Source organism: Anolis sagrei, chromosome 4 (assembly GCF_037176765.1).
Source record: "Anolis sagrei isolate rAnoSag1 chromosome 4, rAnoSag1.mat, whole genome shotgun sequence".
NCBI classification, from domain to species: domain Eukaryota; kingdom Metazoa; phylum Chordata; class Lepidosauria; order Squamata; family Dactyloidae; genus Anolis; species Anolis sagrei.
The window spans coordinates 20523768-20549068 of NC_090024.1; the positions used below are offsets into that span (position 1 = coordinate 20523768).

At 42.0% G+C, this 25301-nt stretch overlaps 2 protein-coding genes across 2 annotated transcripts; one reads left to right on the forward strand and one right to left on the reverse strand.

The window, feature by feature from the left end:
- Positions 1-271: 271 nt before the first annotated feature.
- Positions 272-11397, forward strand: C4H8orf76 (chromosome 4 C8orf76 homolog). Its single transcript, XM_060775841.2, has 6 exons — positions 272-453; positions 944-1039; positions 2591-2734; positions 4123-4625; positions 7053-7185; positions 10799-11397. The coding sequence occupies exons 1-6, from the start codon at positions 331-333 to the stop codon at positions 10970-10972; spliced, it is 1173 nt and encodes a 390-aa protein (XP_060631824.2). The 5' UTR covers positions 272-330; the 3' UTR covers positions 10973-11397.
- A 945-nt stretch (positions 11398-12342) lies between these two features.
- On the reverse strand, positions 12343-25096 carry FAM83A (family with sequence similarity 83 member A). Its single transcript, XM_060775840.2, has 4 exons — positions 24178-25096; positions 21066-21233; positions 19940-20064; positions 12343-13211 (listed from the first exon to the last, which is right to left on the reverse strand). Exons 1-4 carry the CDS (start codon positions 24646-24648, stop codon positions 12659-12661), a joined length of 1317 nt encoding a protein of 438 aa, XP_060631823.2. The 5' UTR covers positions 24649-25096; the 3' UTR covers positions 12343-12658.
- Positions 25097-25301: the final 205 nt, after the last annotated feature.

Sequence of the window (25301 nt, forward strand, 5' to 3'; positions counted from 1 at the left end):
GTTTGATAAACATAATGAATATAATATAATATAATGATATGATATGATATGATAATAATATAATATAATATAATAAATATAATATAATATAATATAATATAATATAATATAATATAATATAATATAATATAATATAATATAATATAATATAATATAATATAATATAATATAATATAATATACTAAATACAGTTTGATAATGATAATATACTGTACAAAATTAACCCGGAAGTTTGAATCCATGTGTGAGTCTATAGGTTTATGTTCATAGCTCCAGGAGTGGGCTTTCCCTTTGTCTGTCTGTCTCTCCCTCTCTCCCTTCCCAGGCACAATGGAGCTGCCTTTGGGCTTCCAGTTTGAAGAGTCGGTTTTCGAAGGTGGCAGCCGGGAGAGGAAAGACCTCCTCTCTTCTTCCCTTGCCTCCAACTATTCAGCAAGGTGCTGCGAGCCAGAGGTAATTCATGGCTAGCTGGGAAAGGGAGGCTGCACTCTGCACATGGTCAGAGGCTACCTTGGCTTCAGTTAGCCTACACTGGAAGGGAGGAGGTGAGAAAAGCCTCCTCCCTTCCTCATGCATGTTTCCTATCCTTTGGGTCTCAGGATGCTTTGGACTTCAGCTCCCATAACTCCTGGCAATTGTCAAGAAAGGCTGGGGATTCTGGGAGTTGTAGTTTTGCAAGATGGGTAGCTAGTTTTGTAAAGGCAAGGCTCTGCAAAGTGTGCTCTTCCAATGTTTGGGACTACAGCTCCCAGCACTGTAGGGATGCTAGCTCAGAGTGGTGGGAGTTGTAGTCCCAAACATTGGAAGACCACACTTTATGTTTGGGACTACAACTCCCAGCACTGTAGGGATGCTGGCTCAGAGTGATGGGAGTTGTAATCCAACATCTAGATTGTATTGTGTGGAACTAAAATCCAAATATCTTTCTTTCTATCTGCTACAGTGGTTTTGCGAGGAGACAAACACTGAAGATGATGCTGAAAATGTCAATATAAGAAAATTCAGAGGGGATTTGGCCTATCAGCGGCAAGACTTTAAGGTACGGTGGTGGTGCTGGTCCTCCTCCTGGAGGCCTAGAGTTTCTTGCAAATGATTAGTACTGCAGTCAAAGGGATCTTCCTCCTCTTCCTCTTCACATCCTCCTTCCTTCCCTTCTCCTTTTCTTCTGTTTCTTTTTCCTTCTCTTCTTTCCCTTCCTCATCTTCTCCTCATTCTCTTTCTTCCTCTTTTCTTCTCTTCCTTCTCTTCCTTATCTCCTCCTTTTTCTTCCTCCTTTCCTTCTTCTCCTTTTTTCTCCTCCTCCATCTGCTTTTTCTTCTTTCTCCTTTTCTTTACTCCATCTTCCTTCTTCCTTCCTCATCCTTTTCTTCTCTTCCTTCTTCTCTTCCTTATCTCTATTTTCTTCCTACTTTCCTTCATCTCTTCCTTTTTCTGTCCTTTTTTCTCCTCGTCTTCCTTCTTTTTCTTCCTCTTCTCCATCTTCCTTCTTTCTTCCTTATTTTCTTCTGCTCTTCCTAGTTTCTCCCTCTCCCTCTTCTTCCTCTCCTTCTTCTCCTCTTCCTTCTTCCTCTTCTTCTTCTTTCCTCCTCCTCCTTCCCTTCTCCTCATCCTCCTTCTTCTTTTCCCTCCTCGTCCTCCTCTCCTTTTTCATCCTCTTCCACTTCTTCCTCCTGTCTCCCCTCCTTTTCTCCCCCTTCTCCTTTCCATCCTTTTCTTCCTCTACTCCATCTTCTTTCTTCCTTCCTCCTTTTTCTTCTCCTGCTCCTTCTTTTCCCCCCTCTTTCTCCTCATTCCCTTCTCCTCCTTGTTCTTCTTCTTTTCCCTCCTCCTCTTTCTTCCCTCCTTTTCTCCTCTTTCTCCTTTTCATCTTCTCCATCTTCCTTCTTCCTTCCTCCTTTTCTTCTACTCCTCCTTGTTTCTCCCTTTTCCTCCTCCTCCTCTCCTCATCCTTCTTCCTCTTCTTCTTTCTTCTTCCTCCTTCCCTTCTCCTCCTCGTCCTTCTTCTTTTCCCTCCTCCTCTTCTTTTTCTCCTTTTTCTCCCTCTTCCACTTCTTCCTCCTCTTTCTTCCCTTCTTTTCTCCTCCTCCTCCTTTTTTTCTTTTTCTTCCTCTACTCCATCTTCCTTCTTCCTTCCTCCTTTTCTTCTCCTGCTCCTCCTCCTTTTGTCTTCTGCTTCTCCCCTCCTCCTTTTCTTCTCCTTCCTCCTCTTCCTTCTTCATTTTCTTCCTCTTCTCCTTCTTCCCTCCTGCTCCTTTTCTTCCTCTTCTCATTCTCTCTTCTCTCCTTTTTCTTCCTCTTCTCCTTCTTCTTCCACCTCTTTCCCTTCTTCTTCTCTTTTCCCTTTTCCTCTTCCTTCCCCCCTTTTTCTTTATCTCCTTCTTGCCCTTTCTTAAAGCCACAGGGCAGATTTTTTATGGCATCCAAATTGTTATTGTCCCACAATTTCTAACGGCCGGTAGGCTGTTAGGAATTGTGAGAGTTGAAGACCAAAACATCTGGAGGGAGGGCCCAAGTTTGCCCATGCCTGGCCTAACCTGATTATAGTTTGCTAAAATGTTTCATGGGCTTCCTATAATAAATCTGATTTCAGAAGGCTCTGTGTGAGTATTCTGGCTGCCTGAAACTGCTTCCTCCCAGCAACCTTGCCATGAGAAGGGACGTATTGGAGAGCCAGGCTCGCTGCTTGTCTTCTCTGGGGAGACACAAGGAAGCCTTGGAAGTTGCAGAAACCCTGGTTAGTAGTTTTTCCATGCCTTTCCAATTTATAACATTGGCAGAGAGAGAAATCTCCTGCAAAGGTTATGTTGCCAATTAATTTACTAAAGAGTGTCCATCACCACCAACTGATCCAATCGTTATCTGCAGAAGAAAGTACATTTTTATTTGCTATGCCCAATACTACAGGGGAGAGGGAAATGACTGTATATACTCGAGTATAAGCCGAGTTTTTTAGCCCCATTTAAGGCTGAAACCAGCCCTCCTCGATGTATGGCTCAGTCTGTATATATGTGTTTTGTGTGTGTGTGTATATATATATATATATGTGGGTGTGTGTGTATATATATATTTGTGTATATATGTGTGTTTGCGTGTGTGCGTATGTGTATATTTAATGTGTGTGTGTGTGCATATGTGTATATTATGGTTCTAACTAGAGGGCGCCGGTGCTTTGCTTCTTAAGTGTTGCTAAAGTTAAGTGTTGCTAAAGTTCTGGTCGTGAAAATTTCAGAACTCTAACAAAACTTTCAAAATTTCATTATAAATGGCAGTTCCTAATTGGTTATGTCATAAAAATCACCAATAACGAAATAATAATGAAAATTTGAAAGTTTTGTTAGAGTTCTGAAATTTTCACCACCAGAACTTTAGCAATACTTTAGAAACAAAAGCACCAGCGCCCTCTAGTTTTGTAAGTACTTTAGAACCATTGAGAACCATGGGTCGCCCATGCCTAGTGTATAATACGTGTGTATATATTTGTGTGTTTATGTGTATATATGTGTATGGTGTATATGTGTGTGCTTGTCTATATGCATATTTCTGTGTATATGTGTGTATGTACATGTATAGGAATATTTGTCTGCTTGTATATATGCATATATGTGTGCATGTGTGCATGTGTATATGTAAATATGTGTGGATGTTTATATGTGCATGCTTGTGTATATGTATGTGTGTGTGTATATATATATATAATGTGTGTATGTATGTGTGTATATATACATGTATATGAGTGTAAGTGTATATGTATATATGGTGTATTTTGCTGGTTTTTAAGTCCATCTGCTGGGGTTTTTTGTGTGTGTTTTTAGGGATGACGAACACTTGTTGGACTGTTAGGTGTATTGTGTCCAAATTTCGTGTCAGTTTGTTCAGTGGTTTCTGAATTATGTTTCTCCCACAAACGAAAATTACATTTTTATATATTTAGATTAATGTATAACAGAACGGGGTTGGGCTAGATGGCCCTTACGGTCTCTTCAGTTTTGTTAAAAATTATTCCAAATGTCCATTCCTGTATTAGTCTATAAATGTTGTAAGGCTTTCTTTCATTATTTTTGCAAGTCTGTATAACGTCAATACAGCATTGCTTTAATGCTCGTGGTTTCTCTTTTTTTCTAGAGAATCAGAGCAACAAATACTGACCAAATAGCCGCCATCCTTTGCCTGCAGCTGGCCATTTACCGCAGTCTAGAGCACACTGAGAGCATAATTGGGTGCCTCCAGCAACTCATTACGTTACACCCTTTCCACCCGAGGCACTGGAAGCTGCTTGCCGAGGCTTATATGAACCTTTTGCATTCTCCATCCATGGCAGAAGCTGATTTCTTGCAATGTGACAGCTCAGCTGCAGATAGGAACTTTCTCCAGGTTTTGCCAAATGAAGCCAACACCCCGCACTGCAAAAATCACAGCTGGAGAAAGGATGCCTCTCTGCATTTTTCTCCAGAAACAGATGGCAGCTGTGTATCTTGTGAAGAAAGCCAAACAGAACAAGAATCTATGGGTGATCTGGGAAAATCAGAGGTACAGCATGCAACAAAGAAAACTGTATGTTCTTCCATGGGACAAGAAGGCTCCCAAAACATTGCGATATATTCATGTGCTGCTTTCATTAGAGCAAGGTAATAAACAATACTATCGGACTTTTTGGTACAAAACAATCTTCCTTTCTCAACTTAAGACAAAATAGATGTGAAACTGTTTAGTGATCATGCCACCTCCCAGTTTTCTTAGTTAAACTGTGTTGTTGTTGTGTTTCTCAGAAACATTTCCAGCTTAAAGTAAAGGTAAAGGTTTCCCCTTAACATTAAGTCTAGTTATGTTCTACTCTGGGGGGTAGTTTGTTGTTCATTCATTCAGTTGTTTCCGACTCTTCGTGGACTCATGGACCAGCCCACGCCAGAGCTCCCTGTCAGCCGTCACCACCCCCAGCTCCTTCAAGGTCAATCCAGTCACTTCAAGGATACCATCCATCCATCTTGCCCTTGGTCGGCCCCTCTTCCTTTTTCCTTCCATTTTCCCCAGTATCACTATCTTCTCTAAGCTTTCCTTTCTTCTCATGATGTGACCAAAGTACTTCATCTTTGCCTTTACTATCTTTCCCTCCAATGAGCAGTCAGCGGGGTGGTACTCATCTCCATTTTTAAGCCAAAGAGCCGGCATTGTCCGTAGACACTTCAAGGTCAGGTGGCCAGCATGACTGCATGGAGTGCCATTAACTTCCTTCAGAAGCAGTATTTATTTATTCATTTGTACCTTTCTCATCCCAGAGTGAACTCAAAGCAGGTTCACATACAGGCAACAACTTGATACCTTAAAACACAATGTATACTTATATAAATATTAAAATAGAATTAAAAAGTACATTAAAACAATTAAAACATTTAAAAACAATACATTCAGAGTTAAACACATAATCCACGAGCATAATCCAGGCCATTCCAACGGTCATTGTACATTGTCTCAAGTCTATGAAGGCGTGGTCACAAAGCCACATTTTCACTCTCTTGTAGTAGGTTAGGAGGGAGGACGTTGATCTAAACCAGGGGTCCTCAAACTTTTTAAACAGAGGGCCAGGTCACAGTCCCTCAAACTGTTGGAGGGCCGGATTATAATTTGAAAAAAACATGAATGAATTCCTATGCACACTGCACATTTCTTATTTGTAGTGCAAAAAAAAACCCACTTAAAAACAATACAATAATTAAAAGGAAGAACAATTTCAACAAATATAAACTTATTAATATTTCAATGGGAAGTATGGACCTGCTTTTGGCTAATGAGATAGGATTGTTGTTGTTGTTGTTGTTGTGTGCTTTCATGTCATTTCAGACTTAGGTTGACCCTGAGCGAGGGCCAGATAAATGACCTTGGGGGGCTGTACCCGGCCCCTGGGCCGTAGTTTGGGGACCCTTGATTTAAACCCTACGGAGGGAGTGCCACAGCCGAGAGGCCACCACTGAGAAGATCCTGACTCTAGTCTGCCAATCGTGCCTACAAGGGAGGCGGGACTGATAGCACGGCCTCCCCAGATAATCTTAAACTCTGTGGTTCATGGGGGAAGATACGTTGTGCTTGTTAGCCAATTGGCAGCCAGTGGAGCTGACGTCATAGGGGGGTTGTATGTTCCCTGTGTGCTGCTCCGGTGAGCAATTAGGCTTCCAGCCATTAGACCAGGGGTCCTCAAACTATGGCCCGAGGGCTGGATACGGCCCTTCAAGGTCATTTACCCGGCCCTCGCTCAAGGTCAACCTTAGTCTGAAATGACTTGAAAGCACACAACAACAACAATCCTATCTCATTGGCCAAAAACAGGCCCACACTTCCCACTGAAGTACTAATAAGCTTATATTTGTTAAAATTGATTTTTAATTATTGCATTGTTTTAAAGTGTATTTGCACTACAAATAAGATATGTGCAGTGTGCATAGGAATCCATTCATGTTTTTTTTTCAATTTATAATCCGGCCCTCCAATAGTTTGAGGGACTGTGACCTGGCCCTCTGTTTAGAAAGTTTGTGGACCCCTGCATTAGACCATTTGTAGCTTCTGAACAGTCTTCAAAGGCAGCCCCACATAGAGCGCATTGCAGTAGTCTATTTGGGATGTAACCAGAACATGGACTACCATGGCCAAGTCTGACTTCCCAAGGTACGGGCTTACATTTGCATGTTTTCTACCTGCTAGGTTGGCAGAAGCTGGGGCTGACAGCGGGAGCTTACCCCATCCCATGGTTTTGAACCACCAAACTTCTGGTCAGCAAGTTCTGCAGCTTAGCGGTTTAACCCACTTTGTCATCATGGTCCCTTATGATACTAATATGGTGACACTAATACAGAAATATCACCTCCCAAATCCTAGTCCAATTAACATTGTATATTCCTCCAGATAGTAAACAGCAGTTCTCAGCCTTTTTGAATCCTGGTTTCCTTGGCTAGGTCTTTGGGGAGGTGCAGTTTGATAACATTAAAGCCTTTGAGAGACAGAGATCTCCTGAATCTGTTATATACAGTATGTTCCATTTTCCTTTTGCTTTATTGTATCCCCAGGCTCTTGTTTCAGCTCCTACAGTCGAGCCAATCTTCCTTTGCTTTAGAGAGAAACCTAAAAGCCCAGCAGGAGATTGAAGACAAAGTAGCGTCCTTTGGGTTAAAGGAGGATGTCTTGTCCTTGATAACTGAGGTGAGTGAAGCACAAATGTTTGATTTCTGGAAAAAAGAAAAACTGTTTTTGTATATTATTTTTAAAAAAATACTCTTATTTCAAAATGTTTACCATAATATAACAACAACAACACTCCTAGCTTCACAATGATGGGGGGAAAACAAAGTATGGAGTGTCGATGTTGCAATCTCAAACAGAATTGACAAAAAGCAACTGGAAAAGCTTACACAATATGAGGATTTAAAGATAGAACCACAAATACTCTGGCACAAACCAGTCAAGGTGGTCCCAGTGGTGTTCGGCACACTGGGTGCAGTGCCTAAAGACCTTGGCCTGGACTTAAAAACAATAGACACTGACAAAATTACCACCTGTCAACTGCAAAAGGCCACCCTACTCAGATCTGCATGCATTATTCGTCAATACATCACACAGTCCTAGACACTTTGGAAGTGTCCAACATGTGTCCAAATACAAGTCAGTATAGTGATCTAGTTTGCTGTGTACTAATCTTGTTGTGGGGCGAGCCCTCGGTAGCACAGTGGGTTGAACCACTGAGCTGTTGAACTTGCAGACCGAAAGGTTGCTGGTTCGAATCTGGGGAGCAGGGTGAGCTTCCACTGTTAGCAACAGCTTCTGCCAACCTAGCAGTTCGAAAACATGCAAATGTGAGTACGGCAATAGGTACCACTATGGTGGGAAGGTAATGGCGCTCCATGCAGTCATGCTGGCCACATGACCCTGGAGGTGTCTATGGACAATGCTGGCTCTTCAGCTTTGAAATGGAGATGAGCACCAACCCCCAGAGTCGGACATTACTGTCAGGAGAAAACCTTTATCTAATCTTGTTGTGTATCAAATAATAATAAGTAAAGGGTAAAGGTTTCCCCTGACATTGAGTCTAGTCAAAACTGCCTCTGGGGGGGGGGGGGTGGTGCTCATCTCCATTTCTAAGCTGAGGAGCCGGCATTGTCCATAGACACCTCCAAGGTCATGTGGCCAGCATGACTGCATGGAGTGCCGTTACCTTCCTGCAGAAGTGGTACCTATTGATCTACTCACATTTGCATGTTTTCGAACGGCTAGGTTGGCAGAAGCTGGGTCTGACAGCAGGTACTCACCCTGCTCTTCAGATTTGAACTTCCTGTTTATTGGCAGGGGGTTGGACTGGATGGCCCATGAGGTCTCTTCCAACTCTATGATTCTATGAACTTCTGGCCTTTCTGTCAGCAAGTTCAGAAAAAAAAAAAGTTCAGAGCTCAGCGGTTTAACTCGTTGCACCACCAGGGACCTCAAATTATATTATTATTATTATTATTATTATTATTATTATTATTATTATTTCCTGAGTCACCACGGGGAGATAGGGTGGATTATAAATAAATTATTATTTTACTGTGCTGTGTCATATTGTGCTTTTGTGCCAGTAAAATAATAATATATTTATAATCCACCCTATCTCCCTGTGGTGACTCAAAGTGGTTTCCAGTGGAAATAACATTATGGCAAACATTTAATGCCGAAAACAATGAATAACAAATCAAACAGTGGGTAAACAATCTCAATGAAAATTATAAAAATAGCAAGCTTAAATAAATGTAACATGATATCACACACACATTTACAACGTAATAAGTTCTTAAAGCTCTCATAATGAGCTCTTAATGCCTTGTTACGTTGTCTATCCCAAGGTCTATATCCCCCCTCCATCCATGATATCATCCATATATGAAAAGTTTTACTACTTCTACTTATTCTAGTTTCATCCATTCCTTATCGTTATTGTAATACATTGTCTAATTGTTCATCCACAAGCTTTCTAGCTCATTGAGTGGTTTGAATTCACCATTTTTACACATGAAGGTAGTAATAAATGTCTTACATGCATTATCTAAAATATCTTATTTGATTTCTCTTTTGGCTCATCTTATAAGGTTAACTTTGCCAATAGAGCTGTAGCCCATATCCTGTTTAAGCAATTCTCTAGTTTTTCTCTCTCCATATTTTGAGTCCAAATATGGAAGACATAAAACTTGGTAATGTCTCCTCTGGAGCTTCTAAGCAGAGGCTGGATGGCTATCTGTCGGGAGTGATTTGATTGTGTATTCCTGCATCACAGAATGAGGTTAGACTGGATGGCCCTTGCAATCTTTTCCAACTTTATTTATTTATTTATTGTGTCAGGAGCAAGCCAAACAGCTGTATTGCATTTTTAACAAACAAACAAACAAACAAATGAACAAAACACAAAGTTTACAAGTTTGGTAGTTGATTAAATGTCCTTTGACCAGTATCTGGCCACTTGGAGTGCCTCTGGTATTACTATAAGAAGGTCCTCCATTGTGCATGTAGCAGGGCTCAGGTTGCATTACAGCAGGTGGTCTGTAGTTTGCTCTTCTCCGCACTCGCATGTCGTGGATTCCATTTTGTAGCCCCATTTCTTGAGGTTGGCTCTGCATCTCGTGGTGCCAGAGCGCAGTCTGTTCAGCGCCTTCCAAGTCGCCCAGTCTTCTGTGTGCCCAGGGGGGAGTCTCTCATTTGGGATCAGCCATTGATTGAGGTTCTGAGTTTGAGCCTGCCACTTTTGGACTCTCGCTTGCTGAGGTGTTCCAACGAGTGTCTCTGTAGATCTTAGAAAACTATTTCTTGATTTAAGTAGTTGACGTGATGGCTGATACCCAAACGGGATGAGCTGGAGATGTCACTATCTTTGTCCTTTCACTATTGGCTGCTACTTCCCGGCGGATGTCAGATGGTGCAATATCTGCTAAAAAGTGTAATTTCTCCAGTGGTGTAGGGCGCAGACACCCTGTGATAATGTGGCATGTCTCATTAAGAGCCACATTAAGAGCTACTGTTGTAGCGTGGTGAGATGTGTTCCACACTGAGCATGTGTACTCAGCAGCAGAGTAGCAAAGCGCAAGAGCAGATGTCTTCACTGTGTCTGGTTGTGATCCCCAGGTTGTGCCAGTCAGCTTTCGTATGATATTGTTTCCAACTTTATGATTCTATGGAAATATAGCTACATGCCATACCTAAATCTTCCCATTACAGGATTTCAGCTTATATGCTTAACAAAATCTGCTTCCCTGCAATTCTTCCTATGAGTTCCAGTCCCACAGAGCCTAATCATGGAATTATATTGCTCTGTTCTTTGTGTTCTGCAGCAAGTATTCGCTGAGTCTCTTGGGGGAACACAGGAAGCCATCTTTTACTAGGTCTGAATGTTTGCCCTTAATGACGCAGTCCTGCCTGCTGTGAATAGTGGCAACTCTTCAAAATCTCATGTAGAGAAGGGTTTTTTCCCCCCTTCACCTACAATCTGATTCTTTGGAGTTGCATGGGATGAACTTGGATCCTTTTGTTTTATATGTACTTTGCTCTATTGTAATTTTTTTGGGCCTGGCCTCAGGTTAGCCACCCCGAGTCTCTTCGGGGAGATGGTGGCGGGATATAAATAAAGTATTATTATTATTATTATTATTCTGACACAAAAACACAGTATGTCACAGCAAATGAGATCTATATGCTGGATTTGTTGTTGTAGTTGTAGTTGTTGTAGTTATTGTTATTATTATGTGAAACATAAAGTTTGGCTTGCTAGTTAACTTGTTATCCCTGTTCCTTCCAGACGATGGGAGAGGATATTGTTCCCGAAAGGCTGAAGGAGGATGCCCAGGGAGAGGTGAAATGCCTGAGTGCTTCGGCCTTGATGGTCCTCTTGACTCCGTCGACTATGGAATTTGAAGAAAAGTGGTTCCAAAAACTCAGAGATTCCTTCTCTCACTTGAAGTGCCACATATGACACCATATGGCTGCATTGAGACTTCTTTTGATTTTCTTTTTCTCCTGGCTCTCCAAGGCTCTCCAGGGAAGGACTGGAGACTTTAAGTTCATCCCATCTGAACCTGATTTTCCTTTTCCCAGCATTTGTCTGTTCTGTTCACCCCAGAGTGCCTTGGCCATGGGAGCGACTGGGGAGTTTTTTGGATACGGAACTTGGCAAGAGACCAACGTTTCCCTCATTAGGACTTGTGTCCATTTATGATTGTTGTCCCTGGCACAACAGGCCTTTTTATGAATGGCAAGATGCCCAGGATTAAGAGGTCATGAATGTCCGTCCTTGCAGTCTTTTTGCTTTGCTTTTGATCTTTCCAGCCGACTCTGTTGTCCCTTGGGAGAGGTGACAGAAAGGTTATTTTTGTTGGTAATAAACTCATCCTTCCTATACATTCTCAGGGATTTTCATCACTCTTGAAATGTTCACTTGTAAAATTGTCATGTTCATATAAGTATGTGAAAATAATTTACTCACTCTGTTCTTTTATTGAGGGCTGGGCTTTAGCACAGCTGGTTAATCACCTGCAGCAATAGATCACACCAATTGAAAGATTGGCAGTTCGAAGCCCAGCTGAACACCTGACTTTCAGCCCAGTTCACTGTTCACCTAAGCAATTTGAAAACAGCTGTGAGCTGTAAGTAGAGAAATTAGGCACTGCTTAAGCGGGGAGGTTTTTTACGGTAACATAACAAAGTAAATACCAGATAATGCGAATGATCAAAGGAAGGAGGAAATCTGTGATTAAGGACTCTTCGTCATAGAGGATGGAGCGACAGCACCCCTGTGACCAGAATTGAGCACAACCTCCAGGACGCCAAAACTGGGGAAAATTCTCACATATACCTCTATCTGTTGTCTATCCTGTCTGTTTAATGGCATTGAATGTTTGCCGTGTATGTGTTCTGTGATCCGCCCTGAGTCCCCTTTGGGGTGAGAAGGACAGAATATAAATACTGTAAATAAAATGAATAAAATAAACACATTTATTTATTTAAATTTAACCATTTCTAAGGCTATAGCTCAGACATGGGCCAACTTCAGCCGTCCCATGTGTTGGACTTCAATTCCCACAATTCCTAACAGGCATAGTGGACTTCCTGCAGATAAAAGTCCACTTACATAGACATGAGTCCCATAATGACATTCAGCCACTCACATAACCTCCTTTCAATTTTTCTGAAAATTGCTCTTTATACCCTGATGGCTGTAAAATTTCCAGAAATTTTATACCTCCCAATTTGAGCATTTCTTCTGCCATCTTACATACCTATTCATATGAAGTAGAGTTTAAGAATGAGTTTGAATGCATTCTAAAGGCCTAATAGATTGCCTTTTATTTATAATTAAGGAAACAGAATGGTCTGTTTTGCACTTGAACGAGTTTTGCACAAGGTTTTGTATCATAAACTCATCAGCATTATGAATAAAATCTGCATTATATAACATAGCCTGCTTTACAGAATTTCTTCCCTCTTCAATTCTTTCTCTTAGGCAATAAAACATACATTTGGGATGCTTTCTCAAGCTTTCAGTGGCCACAAGGTCTAGAAACATTACTTCGAAAAGTCAGTGACTTGTGTTGTCTCCTTCTCCCATACCAAACCATTCATGATCAGGTCAACAAAAATAAATCTAGCAAACTGGTTGCAATCATCCTAATAAACTGGCTTTGTGAAGACACCTCCAGACGGGGTTCATCCGTGCCCTGTTGACCTCCTCTTGCCTCATTCTTATCGGCCGGTATATGTTGATGTTGTTGTACAGGACTGCGGGTGAATCGGCAACATATTGACGTTGGTAGTAGTTGACCTGGATGCCGTTGGAGGGTGGGGTGGACATAAACTTGGTGTAGCCGTGAAAAGAGTTGCCTCTGCTGAGAGGCGATGGTGACGTGGGCTGGATGTTGTACACTGGAGTCCTCACAGGTTTCCTGCTTGCCGAACCGCTGTTGTTAGATATGCTACTGAATGGGTCAGAGGGGGTGTGGATGCTCCCATGGTTGCTGCTGTTGGTGAGGCTCCCTTGGGTGGCTGCGGTACTCTTGTTGAGGAAGAAGAGGGAGGTATGGGAGGGCAGCCTCAGTCCCGCCACAGGTTTGGACGAGGCGTAGAGATGCCGAAACTCCTCGTCAAAGAGTTCCACCACTTGGCCCGTAAATTTGGAGAGGAAGTTCCGGTGGACCTGGCCGCACAACCACGTGAAGCTGGAAAGGGGTAAAGCACAACACTGTAAAAGGTGGGTTACCATATTTAATTGAGTCTAACACTCACCTTTTCTGGCTAAATTACATCACTAAAATTGAGGTGCACATTAGATTAGATGGCGTGTTAGAATCGCACACCTAAACCCATCTGCACTGTTGGGCAAGGGATCCCAGCTGGAGATAAAGAAGGGAATGGCAGTGGTGGCCATGAAAAGGCTTCTGGAAAGCCAGATGGAGGGGCATGGGTCCCACCAGTCTTTTCATGGCCACTATTTATTTTTATTTATTTATTGTGGGCACTTCTACCCCGCCCTTCTCAACCCCCAAGGGGGGACTCAGGGCGGCTTACCAACCGGCACAATTTGATGCCAACAATTCAACAGATAAAATACATAACAGCAATAGCCGCAATAGTTAAAAACAATCAATTAATACAAAAACAACTAAAAAGCCAATCTCGTGGCCAAACGTTCACCGAGTTCTAAAATCCGTAAGTCCATTCAGCATTACCATAGTTCTTTCCAAATTCTGGTCAGCATTACCTTGTTAGTCTGCCAGATTAACCAAAGGCCTGGTCCCATATCCATGTTTTCAGCTTCCTTCTGAAGGAGAGGAGGGATGCTGATGACCTAATTTCCCCGGGGAGTGAATTCCACAGGCGAGGGGCCACCACTGAGAAGGCCCTGTCCCTCGTCCCTACCAGCCTCACTTGTGATAGAGGCAGGGCCGAGAGCAGAGCCTCCCCAGAAGATCTTAAACTCTGAGGTGGGACATAGAAGGAGATATGTTCGGACAGGTCCGCTACCAATTTCCTACCAGACCTGACAGAGCAACCTTTTTGCGGACCCCACTGCCTTACATTACATTCAACAGCAAATCCTTTTTTTTTTTTTTTTGGTAATGCACACAGTAACAGATTGGTCTACCTTACAGGGTTGGTGTAAAAGCAGTAAACAGGCCTGGCTTTAAAAAAGGGTTGTAGTTAAACATTAAAAAAGCAAGGTTATGGCAACCAGACTGATTGATAACTGGCAAATAGAGGGAGAAAACGTGGAGGCTGTGACAGACTTTGTATTGTCAAAGGCTTTCATAGCCAAAATCACTGGGTTGTTGTAGGTTTTTTCGGGCTATATGGCCATGTTCTAGAGGCATTCTCTCCTGACGTTTTGCCTGCATCTGTGGCAAGCATCCTCAGAGGTACTGAGGTCTGTTGGAACTAGGAAAAAGGGTTTATATATCTGTGGAATGACCAGGGTGGGACAAAGGACTCTTGTCTGCTGGAGCTAGGTGTGAATGTTTCAACTGACCACCTTGATTATCATTTGATGGCCTGGCAGTGCCTGGGGCAATCTTTTGTTGAGAGGTTATAAGGTGTCCCAGATTGTTTCCTGTCTGTTGTTTAGCTGTTGTAATTTTAGAGTTTTTTTTTTAATACTGGTAGCCAGGTTTTCTTCATTTTCATGGTTTCCTCCTTTCTGTTGAAATTGTCCACATTTCAATGGCCTCTCTGTGTAGCCCGACATGGCAGTTGCCAGAGTGGCCCAGCATTTCTCTGTTCTCAAATAATATGTTGTGTCCAGGTTGGTTCATCAGGTGCTCTGCTATGGCTGACTTCTCTGGTTGACATAGTCTGCAGTGTCCTTCATGTTCCTTGATTCGTGTTTGGGAGCTGTGCCTGGTGGTCCCCATGTAGACCCATCCACAGCTGCATGGCACACAGCAGACTCCTGCAGAAGTGAGAGGAACCTCTGAGATGCAGGTGAAACAGCAGGAGAGAATGCCTCTAGATCATGGCCATATAGCCCGAAAAAACCTACAACAACCCAGACTTCGTATTTCTCGGTGCAAAGATTACTGCAGACACAGACTGCAGCCAGGAAATCAGGAGACGTTTACTTCTTGGGAGGAGAGCAATGACCAATCTCGATAAAATAGTGAAGAGTAGAGACATCACACTGGCAGCGAAGATCCGCACAGTTAAAACAATGGTATTCCCCGTAGTAATCTATGGTTGCAAGAGCTGGACCATAAGGAAGGCTGAGCGAAGGAAGATAGATGCTTTTGAACGGTGGCATTGGAGGAAAATTGTGAGAGTGCTTTGGACCGCAAGAAGATCAAACTAGTCCGTACTCCAGGAAATAAAGCCCGGCTGCTCACTGGAGGGAAGGATATTAGAGGCAAAGATGAAGTATTTTGACCACATAATGAGAAGACAGGAAAGCTTGGAGAAGATAATGATGGTGGGGAAAATGGAAGGAAAAAGGAAGAGGGGCCAACCAAGGGTAAGATGGATGGATGTTATCCTTGACTGGCTTGACCTTGAAGGAACTGGGTGTGGCCACAACTGACAGGGAGCCCTGGCGTCGGCTGGTCCATGAGGTCACTAAGAGTCAGAAGCGACTGAATGAATAAACAACAACAAGAATAAGCATGTAATAAAACAAAATTGTATGAAGAAAGAAATGCTTGTCCGATGTCCCTGGGAATCCAGGTACAATCCAAATACGTAATTCTTTGTGCAGAATGAAGCTCAGCAAGATTGTTTCTCAATATTGATGTAATCAAGGGGATCTTATGAAAGTTGCACAAATGATAAGAATCAGATGGAGGCAATGGGAAACAGCAAAACAATCTAAATACAGGCAATCTAAATAAAAGCCGTTTTAAGATAATTTATGAAAACAATTTTAATAAATATTAAGAGGTGCCAAACATCCACCAAATTGAAGCAAGATTAGAGAGATGGGCCAAAACTAACAAAATGAAGTTCAACAGGGACAAATGCAAGATACTCCACTTAGGCAGAAAAAACGAAATGCAAAGATACAGAATGGGGGACGCTTGGCTTGAGAGCAGTACGTGTGAAAAAGATCTTGGAGTCCCCGTAGACAACAAGTTAAACATGAGCCAACAATGTGATGTGGCAGCAAAAAAAGCCAATGGGATATTTGGCCTGCATCAATAGGAGCATAGTGTCTAGATCTAGGGAAGTAATGCTCTATTCCGCTTTGGTTAGACCACACCTGGAATATTGGGTCCAATTCTGGGCACCACAATTCAAGAGAGATATCAACAAACTGGAATGTGTCCAGAGGAGGGCAACTAAAATGATCAAGGGTCTGGAGAACAAGCCCTATGAGGAGCGACTTAAGGAGCTGGGCATATTTAGCCTGAAGAAGAGAAGGCTGAGAGAAGATATGATAGCCATGTATAAATATGTGAGAGGAAGCCCCAGGGAGGAGGGAGCAAGCTTGTTTTCTGCTTCCATGGAGATTAGGGCAAGGAACAATGGCTTCAAACTTCAAGACAGGAGATTCCATCTGAACATGAGGAAGAACTTCCTGAGTGTGAGAGCCGTTCAGCAGTGGAACTCTCTGCCCTGGAGTGTGGTGGAGGCTCTTTCTTTGGAAGCTTTTAAACAGAGGCTGGATGGCCATCTGTCAGGGGTGCTTTGAATGCAATATTCCTGCTTCTTGGCAGAATGGGGTTGGACTGGATGGCCCATGAGGTCTCTTCCAACTCTTTGATTCTATGATTCTAAGTGTTACTGAGCAGAAAATGACCTTCCATTTTTAATTTACACTTCTGCAAGTAAAGGGACTAGAAGCTCTCAGGGTATTACAGATCTCGACACTTCCAAGGGGCTTCTGACATTATTTTCCTATCCCTTTTCTCACAGTAATAGCTTTTCTGGTCCTGTTTAACCAGAAAAGGAAAGTCCCCGATCATCATATTTTCTCATTGTCATTATTATTCTTCCCTACCCAACAGTCCTGCACAAGGTTTTCAAGTCTCTGCAAAACTAAGACTTGAACAGTTAAACCACTGGAAGCTGCGGCCAATTATTGCTTAACCTCATTAGCATTTTCAAGATGAAACATGTATATAGTATGAGGTTATTTTTTAAAAAAGGGGTGTGATGTTCTCTCAAGCCACTTTCTTAGGGGAAAACCTATCTGGACTGAGTCCAAGATGGTGTTTCAGATAATACATCTCATAGTATTCTCAGTCACGTTCCCCATTCTTCTGACTTGTCAAGTTCCAGTTGCTGCAAGCAATATGTGAAGAGGTGTTAACTCCTGGGATTAATCCAAATCAAAACTCATTGCAAGAGCTAAATGTCTCTCTCAGTGGAGAAGTATGTTTTCTTTTTCCGGAGGAAAGAATTAAATCACACCAGTCTTTAATACTCCAAAAACTATAAATTCTCCTCCCCGATTATATTCTGATTATATGCTGATCACATTCTTGGCAAAGTGTTTATTAAACGTCCATTTACTACAGAATCTGGAGAAACTATTTTTGAGGATTGCTGGCCATGGTGGCAAAGGGAATGTAGCAATTGTAGTCCAAATTTTTCCTAGTTTGACCATGCTTCAGACTTTTGTGGCAAATAAACATAATGATATGGAGACAAGAAAAGCAGCAAAGAACTGATCTACCTTAAACTGACAATACTAATTTAAAATCCCTCTGTGTTACTTCTTGATATATGCATTTAAAAATTAGATTAGATTTGGGTTGCTATGAGTTTTCGAGGCTGTATGGCCATGTTACAGAAGCATTCACTCCTGACATTTCACCCACATCTATGGCAGGCATCCTCAGAGATTGTGAGGTATGGAAGAGATTGAATTTCTTCCATATCTTTTCATTGTACATTCAAAGAAGGACAGTCTCAGTTTAGTCATTTTGGCTTGAAGGAAGAGTTCAGATTTCCTTTGCCCTTGAACTCATTTATTTGTCTGTTTTGGCAGTCCACCATATCTCCAGGGATTTCCTATAGCACATTTTAAATGAGATTATTTCCTTCCTATCAGCTTTCTCCACCATCTAGTTTTCAAAACCACACATAGAAATGGGAAATGCAATGGCATGGATAGAATCATAGAATCATAGAATCAAAGAGTTGGAAGAGACCTCATGGGCCATCCAGTCCAACCCCCAGCCAAGAAGCAGGAATATTGCATTCAAATCACCCCTGACAGATGGCCATCCAGCCTCTGCTTAAGAGCTTCCAAAGAAGGAGCCTCCACTACACTCCGGGGCAGAGAGTTCCACTGTTGAACGGGTCTCACAGTCAGGAAGTTCTTCCTAATGTTCAGATGGATAATCTTGCCTTTGGTATTTAAGGATATAGCATGATACTTGGAGAACTTGTTTAGTTCCTTCATAGCTACCCTTCCATGTCCTACCACTTCATCACATTTACTAAATTCCACTGAGTTCTACAGTAAAAATGTGGTTGGGTTCAAGTGTAGGTTGGGTTCAAGTGTAGACTAGAGCATTCTTTGCATATTTTAAGCATGGAGGGCAGCATTCTTTACAAATGTTTCAGGAGGTGGTGGGGAAGTGGATTTTTGGTAATGATCCGGATGTTTGGCCAATTCTGTAATGTGATGGCCTTTGTTGCTCTCAGGTTTAAAATGAAACGTTTCCCCAATTTGTGGGAAGGGAAATTGTGGGAGGAGCCAAAGGTACCCTTGTTAAGGAAAGTTCTACGATTACCTTTTGCTCTCCGAGTTTTAACTTTGCCAGAACAATTTCTTTCTTTTCTTTTTTAAAATAGCCTTTCCAGGTCTTTTCCTTTCCTTTCCTTCCCTTCCCTCCTGGTCTAGTCCTGGGAGTTATGGTTTCCCAAGGTCCACACCCTTCCCTGGGTGCATCTGCATCGCAGAATAAATGCATTTCAAAAAGTGGAGGTTTTTTTTCCAACAAAGAACATGGGAAAGGGATGGTTGGCAGGGCCAAATCTTTATAGTGTGATGGCAAATAAACTCAAAGACTGCTGAGCATAACTGAGTAACACTGATTGATTTATCAGTGTGATGAAGGTAAGGAAATCATCCATTTCTTTTCAAAACAGAGCTCTGCTCTGCTAAATACTTCCCTTCTTCAATGTGATGTAGTCCCTAGTCTAAGTCTTCTGAGTTCTTGACTGTAATCTCCATTCCAATTAATGCCAGAGTCAAGATGTGGACAATCTTTAACTATTTCACCATCAATGTTCCATGAACCAGTGTCAATGGAAAAGTTAATACTTTGTAGCCTAGCCATTCATAAAAAGGCAACCCACTGTTATGAGTAAACCTTGGAGGTAAGTTATACCAACCCCATACATCTCAAAATGATGGCCACTTATTGTGTGTAGAGCTAGACAAGAATATCCTTTTGAAATCAATCTGTCCTTCCCAAACTGTGTACCGAGCAACAGAGAAAAGTAGCAGCTCTTGATGAGTCACGTTGGATCATACCTCACCAAAGAGAGTGAAATAGTATTGTTCGTCACATTTGAGTTTAGTTTAGGGAATTCAGGACTATGTCTGGCAGCTATTCTTCCTAAATCACCCAACTGTTCAAAACCAGTGTGAATAGTATTGTCGAAGGCTTTCATGGTCGAAATCACTGGGTTGTTGTAGGTTTTTTAGGCTATAACGCCATGTTCTAGAAGCATTCTCTCCTGACGTTTCACCTACATCTATGGCAAGAATCCTCAGAGGTTGTGAGGTGAGGATGCTTGCCATAGATGCAGGTGAAACATCAGGAGAAAATGCTTCTAGAACATGGCCATATAGCCCGAAAAACCTACAACAACCCAGCGTGAATTGCAATTCTGATTTTATATCCTTCCCAACACACTCAGATCAGAAACAAGGAGGCAGACTGCTATGAAAGTGATTGTGTGAATGCAACCACTTTAGAAGACAACACATTTCAGGGGATCTTACCTATATGATCCAGACAGAACGTATCTCCAGTCCGAGATGATGAATTTCTCTTGGATTTGTCCTGAGAATTTTCGACCCGATTTGGCACAGTAGACTTCACCGGTAACACTTCGCACAGAAATGTTCTGGTAAGTGAAGAAAAAAATTACAACCTGTCAGTCATTGTCTTCAGTCGTTGCTTACCTCACATAGGTGTTATTAGTCAGCAATGTGACTCAACTATTAACCATTTTATATAAAGTTTATAATTTTACCACCCCATTGTATATAATGGGATTTAGCCATCTATAGATTTTGGTGTCTACAGAGAGGTCTTGGAACCAAACCCCATGGATATCAAGAGCCCACTGTATCTGTTTCAAAATGAGTTGAGTTTTTACAGACTTCTCAATAATGTTTTTACATGATATATACAGGTAATATGGAGCCTTTTCTCAGGTTCCTGGGTGAAAACAGAAAAATGCCTCTACTATGGCTGAATTGCATGAGTTGTCCTCCATCCATCAGAGTCTCACTTCTTCCACACTATATTGGTCAATGCCAGCTTACATAAAGAGAAGGTAATTAACACTCCTTGATTTATTTTCTAATTTAGGCTATGCAAATTTAGACTTATAAAGATCTGGCATGGCATTATCACATAATGTAAAAATGTTCTGTGCCAATAGCAGTGATTGGACTTATGCAACCCTCCCAATGTTTTCAAATTGCAACACCCAGCAGTCTTAGCCAGCACAGTCAATGGTAGGCCACGCAAGGAGCTAAAGTTCAATGTTAGATGGTGGGCCATATAATTGAAGTCTCTGATCTCTAGGAAATTACCTTGGGAAAACTCTCTCTTTGGACTACAACCTGGAGAATCCCATATCCAGCAGGACTTATGCCAACAGTAGTAGTGTTAAGAAGTATCACAGAATCATAGCATTGGAAGGTGTTCCCTCAGTCATTGAATCCAACCTCTCATGCAATGCAGGATCTCCAGCCAAAGTTGTCCAGAGGATAACGTGGTTGTGCCGCAGGTTAAACCATTGAGCTGCCGAACTTTCTGACTGAAAGGTTGGCGGTTCAAATCTGCGGAGCAAGGTGAGTAAAAAGCTCCAAGACATTGACAGGGGTTTCCCCATACCTTAAAATGTCCCTCTTTGACATGCAGCTTGTCACACATCTCAGTGAAGAGCTTTAGGTTGCTGTGGTCAAGCAGGAGGTAGACAAACACCTGTCGCTTGTTGGCTGCTTCCAAGATATCGCAGAATATCTCAGCATCTGTGAACACATCCATGAGGATGGCTAATACCTGGGAAGAGGGACACAAAGAGGCAAGGCAGTGAGACCAAGCAGAAAGGAATCACAAGGATCCGAAAACATCATCTCTGTTGAATATATGAACAGTGGACTTGGCTATACTCCAGGACCTGCAAAGTATTTGGAAAAGTTTGCATTTCTTAACCCTGGTTATATATATACTTTGAATTGATGTATTTTGCCACAGCTCAACATTACCAAATACTGGGATTTGTAGTTTAGTGAGGCACCAGCATTCTTTGACAAAGAAGACTCATGATCTCATAATACTGTACTACAATTCCAATGATGCCATTATATTGAGCCATGGTAGTTTAAAGATGTCAATCTGCATTAACTCGGCAGTGTAGATGCACCTGCAGTCATTTTTGCCTGTAAGGTAGCTTAACATTATAGATTTTAGTAGCAGAGACAACTGTTGATTGTGATATTTATAATAATGGCAATATTGCTTGTTGCTATATACAATATTTACCTCTATGTATTTATACTCCAAAGAATGTAGTGCCAAAGCACAGCCATTGGCAGGTAGTAGAAGGTAAAGGTTTCCCCTGGCGTTAAGTCTAGTTGTGTCCGACTTTGGGGTTGGTGTTCATCTCCATTTCCAAGCCAAAGAGCCAACGTTGCCCATTGACACCTCCAAGGTCATGTGGCTGGCATGACTGCAAGGAGCGCCGTTACCTTCCCATCAGAGCAGTACCTATTGATTTACTCACATTTGCATGTTTTTGCATGTTGGCAGATGCTGGACCTAAGAGCAGAAGCTCACCCTATGTCCCATATTCAAACCACCAGCCTTTCAGTGGGCAATTTCAGCAGTTTACCGGTTTAACCTACTGTGCCACCAGCAGGGCCCCCCGGTAATGGTTATTAAATCAGGTATGAAGAAAGCATGAAATTTATGAAAACTTCAGGTTTGAGTGCAAATTTGGAAGCAATACCCTAAGCTTCATGGTTTTCAATGAAGGATTTGATGACTGTAAAAATTGTATTAGACCAAGGTCAAATTGAGTTAGATTCTATCTATGGAGTGTTTTAGCAGTGAGTGCAAAATTACTGCATGATTTATTGACTTCTCTTGTGGGTTGTCACCAAATTATTAAAGAAAACAACAACAAATGCCAAGGCAGGTGACAAAGAACCCATCAGATTGTAACATGTTGTTTGTTAGACAGGTTTTAAAAGACTTATAAATGAGTGTGTTGGTGCGTGCTTTGCTAATGACAGCCAAGCCTCAGAGAAAGGTAGAGACAAACAAACAAACAAAACCTCTTAATTAATGTTGTCATGAAAACACCATGATAGGATTGCATAAATCAGAAATGAAAGCACACAGCAATAACATAGTTACCAAAAATTAGTTTTGCATTTACTGTTTTTAACTTGAAGGAGAGGAATAACCCTATTTTAGGAGTGGGCAACTGGGACAGATCGTGGGGATTATTTTTTCACCCACTACCCTCTATGGCAGTGTCTCTCAACCTTCTAATGCTGTGACCCCTTAATACAGTTCCTCATGTTGTGGTGACCCCCAACCATAAAATTATTTTTGTGGCTACTTCATAACTGTAATTTCCCTAATGTTATGTATCGTAATATAAATATCTGATATGCAGGATGTATTTTCATTCACTGCACTGCACCAAATACATGGGTTGGGGTGGGGGGATTGATTTTCTAATTTGTGAGTTGTAGTTGCTGGGATTTATAGTTAGCCTACCATCAAAGAGCATTCTGAACTCTACCAAAAATGGAATTGAACCAAACTTGGCACCCCGAACTCCCATGACCAACAGAAAACAATGAAAGGGTTTGGTGGGCATTGACCTTGAATTTTGGAGTTGTAGTTCACCTACATCCAGAGAGCACTATAGACTCAAACAATGATGGATCTGGACCAAACTTCGCACAAATACTCAATATGCCCAAATGTGAACATTGGTAGATTTTGGAGAAAGTAGTTGTGGTTACTGGGATTTATAGTTCACCTACAATCAAAGAGTATTCTGAACTCCACCAATGATGGAATTGGACCAATGTTCCCACACAGAACCCCCATGACCAATAGAAAATACTGTGTTTTCTGATGGTCTTTGGTGACTCCTCTGACACCCCCTTGTGACCCCTAGGTTAAGATATACTGCTCTGTAAACTGCACTGGGTGCCGAAAAGGCCAAGAAAAACACTTGGCAACTAAAGCAAACCAGAATGACTAGTACATCCACTTTTATGTATTTTTCCAAATACTAAACATTATGATGGAGAAGAGAGGCTGAAACCTATTTACAATGTGAATTTCAGTTCCTTAAAGGCAGATTCCTGGAAGCCAGTTTCCTCACCCCTTTTAATGGCCAGGTGATGGTTCGTCTGATCTTGGAAGCTAATAAAGAGTTTATATGGGGATGGGAGGCCACCAACGAATACCAGGTGCTGCAGGCTATCTTTCAAAGGAAGGAACAGGCAAAACCACCCCTGAGAAATTCTTGCTGAAGAAAATTCATGAGCTCACCATAAGCCAACAGGCAACATGAAAGCATATACACATAGAACAAACATCAAAGCATATACACAAATAGGAATTTGGAGCCACTCAAGACTGAAAAAGTAATCTTCTAGTGCTGCGCTTTGCCCACCCTGTTATAAATCTAGAAGCAAAATATCTGAAGTACAAGGAAATCTAGGTAAGATGAGACAACATCCTTTCTCCAAGTGTTTCCCAGACTATGGTCTTTCAGATGTTTTACACTTCAACTTCCAGAATTCCTAACTGTTGGCCAAGCTTGGAGCTGAAGTCCAAGACAGCTGTATGACTAAAGTTTCAATGCTTTATTCCATGCACTCTTTCCTACTTTTCCTCCCAAGTAACCAGACTGTTTAAGGGGGAACCCATTGGCAGCTCCTTTGCTTATTGCCCACCAGATTCACCATCTTCATACCTGGGAGGTCTTGTTGATGCAACGCCGTATCAAGTCCCTAATGTTGCTGTTCTTGTCTGTTTGGAAGTACACAGTAGCACTTGACTTCTCCTTCAGATAGGGCTTTTCGGATGTGCTCCAAGTGTGAAGAAGGGCTGGTTCACTGTTTTCAGAGACAAGAGGAAAATACGTTCCTGATTGAAGGGACCTGGCATCATTATTCTGCCTGGACCCAACTTCTCCGTCGCTCGAATAGTAGGGTTCCTTTGCATTCCTCTTAATGTACTGAGCTTCCACAGTGGATAGGAAGTCCACCTCTCCCTCGTCCTCCAAGGCCTTGAGGTAGGCTGGGAGGCCACCATCTAAGAGGGCATCTGTAGCTAGCCGCACACTTTCGTTGTGACTGAAATCCAGTTTGGCCAGTCGGAATGATAAGTTCTTGACCTCCTCCAGCCGCTTCTGGATCTTTCCCATGTGTCTTGATCTGTTCATAGTTCTTCAAGGAGTCCTTACACAGGAGTAGAAGGAGATATCTGAAGTGACTCTTGTTTAAGAAGGAAAGATCCCAGTTTCAAGTTGCTTGGAGGTTGAGACTCATATCAAACACCTGTTTGACTATTGTTGTGAAGTCTTTTTTTGTCAAGGAGACGGATAGCAAAGGAAGACACACAGCCGTCCATACCTAATACTGACTGTTGTAACTAGTTTCCTTCAGAACTTGCTGTAAGGGTGTGCAGATGCACTTCACTCACGATTAGACTCCAGATGGCAGTCAAGTTTGAAGCTGATTTGTTTGCTTGACGGAAAGAAAGCTACACCTTCTCCCGAGGGCCCAGGAAAGGGGAGGACAAGATATACAGCTGCATTCAGCACTCTCCAGTTGGATTTTGTAATGCAATTTCCTTTTAATTTCCTTTAATCTGGCTGGTAAACAAATAAAATGGAACTCAGGGCAGAAGCAAAGTATTGTCCAATTACTTAACTGTCAAGGCAGCTCAGGAATATAGTCAGAAACCTATGGAATTCATGGCATAGCATGTGAAATCCATATAAGTTTCTGTTCACTGATATGATCTATTGGCACGTCGAGTCAGCCCTGTCATTAGGAAGAGTGAAAAAACTGCTTCAAGTGACAGATGTGTGAA

Bases quoted from the DNA above. Each gene is read 5' to 3' on its own strand.
- C4H8orf76 (XM_060775841.2), top strand. From the start codon at position 331: ATGGAGCTGCCTTTGGGCTTCCAGTTTGAAGAGTCGGTTTTCGAAGGT. The intron at 454-943 runs GTAATTCATGGC...TATCTGCTACAG, and splicing joins CAAGGTGCTGCGAGCCAGAG to TGGTTTTGCGAGGAGACAAA. The intron at 4,626-7,052 runs GTAATAAACAAT...TTGTATCCCCAG, and splicing joins GCTGCTTTCATTAGAGCAAG to GCTCTTGTTTCAGCTCCTAC.
- FAM83A (XM_060775840.2), bottom strand. From the start codon at position 24,648: ATGAACAGATCAAGACACATGGGAAAGATCCAGAAGCGGCTGGAGGAG. The intron at 21,234-24,177 runs GTATGAAGATGG...CCCTCTTCCCAG, and splicing joins GCATCAACAAGACCTCCCAG to GTATTAGCCATCCTCATGGA. The intron at 20,065-21,065 runs GTATGGGGAAAC...TTCACTTACCAG, and splicing joins TCAAAGAGGGACATTTTAAG to AACATTTCTGTGCGAAGTGT.